Below are 2,842 nucleotides of genomic sequence, written 5' to 3' on the forward strand. Positions count from 1 at the left end.
ATCAGGAGGCGCTACTTCACGGTCAGGGCGGCTAGGGTCTGGAACTAGCTTCCAAGTGAGGTGGTGCAGGCTCCCACCCTGGGGGTTTTTAAGAGGAGGTTGGATGACCACCTTACTGGGGTCGTTTGACCCCAGTACTCTTTCCTGCCATGGCAGGGGGTCGGACTAGATGATCTGCTCAGGTCCCTTCCGACCCTAGAAACTATGAAACTATGAAACCTCCTTTCCCTGCAGGACTGCATTGGTGTTGAAGTGGAGGGTATTTGCTCTCACAGGATTTTGCTTACAGGGATATTGTGCGGGCATCACACCTGAAGCCCCTGGAGAAAAAGGATAAATTTGGAAAAAAGAAAAACCTACTGTGGAATTCCTGTGCAACCCAAGCTAAGTGCCAGCAGAACAGTGAGGTGGAAATAGCCCAGGTGAGGAAAAAAACCTGTCTATAAACTTGCTGGGGGGTACCAGCGGGGTTTGGGAGAGACCTTGTTCCCCGGAGCGCCTCCTGGAGTAACAAGGAATAACGGCTATAAGTTGCTAGAGAATAGATTTAAACTAGACATTAGAAGGCACTACTTCACAGTCAGGGTGGCTAGGATCTGGAACAAACTTCCAAGGGAAGTGGTGATGGCTCCTACCCTGGGGGTGTTTAAGAGGAGGCTCAACATTTACCTAGCTGGGGTAATTTGAGCCCAGTTTTCTGTCCTGCCTAGGGCAGGGGGTCAGGCTAGAAGATCTACAACGTCCCTTCCAACCCTACATCTTCCCATCACTATTGGTTTTTCGACATCTGAAAGTTATTGCAGAACAAGATAGTGTGTGAAATTCAAAACAGACCAGAAGCCATTCAGTAGATAAAGCAATGGATGTTAGGTTGCGCAGAATGAGGATTTGAAAAAGCAGACCTCCCCCAACCTGAGGAAAGACCATTCAGAAGAAATAGCAGTTCCATAGGTGAACAAGCCCTAAACAAATCCCAAATATCGGAATCTCTTGAGTAGATCAGATCTCCATTTAGTCCTACATCCTGTCTCTGCCACTATTCCCTTATTGCCGGGGTAAAAACTAGACTTTTACTCCTGAACTTTGTTTGCTGTCTCTTCATTGGTTTCTGAGCCATAGTACTATTTTACCTTTCTCCCTGTGACTATTCAGTTACCACAGGTGACCTGTTCTCTGTGACCACCATCCATTCTTTCCTTGGAATGAAATCCCAGCCCCATTGAAGTCAATGGGAGTTTTGCCAGTTTACTTAGGATCCCATACCCCCTTACACACACATGCATTCAGACAGTCATCAGTGTATACAAACTAATGAGAGGGATTTCAGAAGTAGAAAGGAAAGGAAACAGGAGAAGCCTGGTGCTCACTTATTGCTGTTGGTCTTTTCTTCCCAGGGGTTGGACCGATTACCTGAAACCTCTACAGAATTCTACAGAGATTGGCGCAGATGCTTAAAAAGTGGGCAAGAAAAATACCGGTTCCTACTGCAGCTCGGAGGCACAGGCCTGGGCAGAATCTTTCAAGCGGATCTCGGCTTTGGCCTCCTGGGTGAGTTCCTCAGGGTGTTGGCAGAGAATGTCTGTGGTGAAGACAGAGAAGCCACCCTGCAGATCTTACAGAGCCTTTCAGAGACTAAGCGCTTTGGGCTCAATGTGGATCTCCTGAGCCAGGTGGAAAAGGAGAGCAGTAGGGACTTGTTTGAGAAACTGAAGAGCATGAACAGAAATTATAGCACTTGTGGGCTTTCTGTTGGCAAAGCCAAGGCAGGATCAGAAACTCTAGGGGAAGAACCAAGAGAAGCTGAGAGTGAAATGCTTCTCCAGGGGTGTGGCCTGGGGAAGGAGGCAGATGAGAGGAGGCTGATGGAGCTGATGAAATGTTACCAACTCATGTGAAGGAGCACAGGCTCACTGCAAGGGTGTTTGGGAGCAGAGTCCAGAGTAGGGATCCTTCAGCTCCGCTCTCCGATCAAAGATCACAGGACTCTTAGGGTACATGACACCTTGTCCCTAGCATGTCCGAAGAGGAATGGTTCCAAATACAGTCTACCCGCCAGTTACTTGCATTCACTGGGCCTGGAAACACAGTGGTGAAGCTGCTTTAAGGGACTTCCATGCAGCCATTGTCAAGCACCCCAGAGACCAAGGTCTTGAGAGTGGCCATGTGAGTAGACATCTCTAAGCAGCTGCGCTACCGAATTTCTGTGCCCAGTGCACATGAGTGGGTCTGTGTGGGCTTGGGGGTATCCTTCCCTGAACATGCAAGGGACCTGGTGTAGACATACCCTGAGAATTCCTCTCTGTAGAGTGTTGCCGATCTAATCCTCTCTGTATCTGTCTTAGTACCTAGCTTAGTTGCTTACCCCAGTACAAATAAATGTTAGTTACAGAAAGAATGGTATTGCAGGAATTGGGAAAGTGCCATGCACAGAAAGGAATCCTTGCTATAAATAGGGAATAATCAGTAGATTATCTGAGGACAAAGCTATAAGGGAGTCTTTGTGGTATTAGTAGGGTAAAAAATAAAATCAAAATCAATTCCTCACCTCTTTTTGTTCTTTGTGTATATGTTCCCTGAGCAGAGAGACATTTAGCCATGTTAAGCTGAAGTCAAATAGGAGACAGGGTAGATTTGCACCTTATAGGCTAACCAAATCTGCCCTACTTCTATATATTCCTTGCCTAGAGGGCATTTTTGAGAAACAATCAGTTATATTGCCATGTTTAAACAGAGCTACATTTGGAAGGTGTTCATGTACAAGCCTCCATGAGTTTAACATTTGGGAATGAGTTGAGTGATCACTTTCTTAAACAGGACCAGAATTATTACAGTGCAGATCTTG

At 46.6% G+C, this 2,842-nt stretch overlaps 1 protein-coding gene across 1 annotated transcript in view; it reads left to right on the forward strand.

Annotated features, from left to right (window-relative positions):
* CCDC103 (coiled-coil domain containing 103) overlaps positions 1-2,544 on the forward strand; it is a 6,146-nt gene extending 3,602 nt beyond the window's left edge. Inside the window, exons 3-4 of the mRNA XM_019523526.1 lie at positions 290-422; positions 1,395-2,544. Of these exons, the coding sequence (XP_019379071.1) occupies positions 290-422; positions 1,395-1,895 (634 nt within the window). The 3' untranslated portion in view covers positions 1,896-2,544. The remainder of the gene's footprint in view (positions 1-289; positions 423-1,394) is intronic.
* The last annotated feature ends 298 nt before the right edge of the window (positions 2,545-2,842 follow it).

Source organism: Gavialis gangeticus, unplaced genomic scaffold (assembly GCF_001723915.1).
Source record: "Gavialis gangeticus isolate Ggan-Ray unplaced genomic scaffold, GavGan_comp1, whole genome shotgun sequence".
Classification (NCBI taxonomy): Eukaryota; Metazoa; Chordata; order Crocodylia; family Gavialidae; genus Gavialis; species Gavialis gangeticus.